Here is a 1,798-nt window from a genome sequence, read left to right on the forward strand (position 1 = left end):
CCAGCGGGGTTGCTTTATCCAGGATGTTTCCGAGATGAGTGACGGGAGGCAGGTAAAGAACGGATAAAACCTTACACTGTGCCCTTGATTTCCCTCAGCACTACGGCCCCTCCGTCATCACCTCGCTAGACGAGCAGGACGCCCTTGGCCATTTCTTCCAGTACCGAGGGACCCCTTCCCACTTCCTGGGCCCATTAGCCCCCACACTGGGGAACTCTCACCGCAGCACCACTCCAGCACCCCCTCCTGGCCGTGTCAGTAGCATTGTGGCTCCTGGGGGGGCCTTGAGGGAGGGGCACGGAGGACCCCTGCCCCCAGGTCCCTCTTTGACTGGCTGCAGGTCAGACATCATTTCCCTGGACTGAGTCCCCTGGATTATGGAACCTCACTGTCTCCCAGCAAGGATGGGCAAGGATGCTGTGGAGTCCAGAGCCCTGGCCACTCGGCCCCCGAGGGGGGGGGTTGGCCACAGGCAAGAAAGACCTGCACAGACACTAGCTTTTGGTCTCATTTCTGCCTGACAAGGCCGGCATCCAAAGGGTTAATATTTAACCTCTTTTAAAGGACATTGGGTCCTTCCTGCTTTCTGAAGTGTTCTTGAGATGGCTGGCATATTCCTTTGGGTGTGTTAGCGAAGGCAGTGGGAGGCAGATGGGATGGGATGGGAGTTGCGGGGAGGGCTGAATTCTATGCCCTCTCTTCCCAGTCCCCAGAGCCACCGTCTCTTCATGTCCATCCGTTCTCTTTGGCCAAACAGACAGGTGGAGAACTAAGACAGACAGACACATGGACAGAGAACTCTATTTTGGGTTGTAGATTTTTTTGTACATAAACAAGGAAAACCAAAATACATCCAAAGACGACTTCCCCTGCCTCCTGCTTCCCAGTGTACCTCCCTGAGGCGGAGACAAGGCCTTAGCCCTGACCCCCAGGAGTCTGGGAGCAGGGCCCGGCCGATGCCTGGGGCTCTCTCTATTTATATATTTAAGTTCACAGTGTTTCTCACGCTGACCAGCCCAGCGCCCGAGCCTCCAAAGGCCCGCAGCCTGTGGTGAGGTCTGGCTGACTCTGCACCTTTCCTGGGAGGTGGGAGGACCCTTGTGTTGTCCCCGGTCTCCTTTTTCAGGCTCCTCCAGGGCCTAGGACCTCTGTTGTAATTTTACTTTTTATTTCCAAAGTTGTAGCAAAGTTCTTACCCATAATAAAGGTTGTGAATCTTCTGTGTCATAGAGGTGGGCTGGGGAGGGGATTATGCACTTGGTTTTCCAGGTCCCTGGTTTGGGGGGAGGGGGTCCACGTCCTGTTCTTCCTTTGCAGGCCCAGGGTCCACACGAGCTCCAGTTGCACATGGTAGGGGCGTCACCCTGAGGGTTCCCCAGAGCAGTTGTTCTTTCTGTGCCCCCCCCCCCCCCTAGTGCCTTCAGCCCAGTACTGGGGAACCCTCCCTCACCGGCCCAGGTGTTGCAGCCAGAGCCTGAGGGCAAACTTGGTCCCAGTGCTGACCCTCTCTTTGCCCTCGGCCGTGGCCGGGGTCGTCTGCAGCAGTGTGGACATGGGCAGGGCCAGAGGTCGGACTTCTCCCTCCTCCAGTTCCATGGCACTGCACAACGACAACCCGTGTGTGAGCGCTGGCTTAGCCACTTCCATAGCCATTAGGCCGCCTAACCCTCCCAGCTGCTGGAGAGGGGTGGGTGGTGTGTACCTCCTTCTACAGAAAGGAAACAGGTTCAGGGAGGTCAAATGGCGTCCCTATGGGGGAGGGGGCACAAACCCAGGTCTTCAGGGCCAGCCAGTCAGC

The 1,798-nt window shown here is 57.2% G+C and overlaps 2 protein-coding genes across 2 annotated transcripts in view; one reads left to right on the forward strand and one right to left on the reverse strand.

The window, feature by feature from the left end:
- Positions 1-1,220, forward strand: part of PIAS3 (protein inhibitor of activated STAT 3) — a 7,255-nt gene extending 6,035 nt beyond the window's left edge. The window contains exon 14 of the mRNA XM_006764160.2: positions 99-1,220. Coding sequence (XP_006764223.2) covers positions 99-365 — 267 coding nt within the window. The 3' untranslated portion in view covers positions 366-1,220. The remainder of the gene's footprint in view (positions 1-98) is intronic.
- Positions 1,221-1,227: 7 nt separating this feature from the next.
- The window catches only part of NUDT17 (nudix hydrolase 17), a gene marked incomplete at its 5' end in the record, with an annotated part of 1,546 nt that continues 975 nt past the window's right edge, over positions 1,228-1,798 (reverse strand). The window contains 2 exons of the mRNA XM_006764201.2: positions 1,228-1,364; positions 1,451-1,600. Of these exons, the coding sequence (XP_006764264.1) occupies positions 1,250-1,364; positions 1,451-1,600 (265 nt within the window). The remainder of the gene's footprint in view (positions 1,365-1,450; positions 1,601-1,798) is intronic.

This window comes from Myotis davidii, unplaced genomic scaffold, assembly GCF_000327345.1.
Source record: "Myotis davidii unplaced genomic scaffold, ASM32734v1 scaffold401, whole genome shotgun sequence".
Taxonomy (NCBI): domain Eukaryota; kingdom Metazoa; phylum Chordata; class Mammalia; order Chiroptera; family Vespertilionidae; genus Myotis; species Myotis davidii.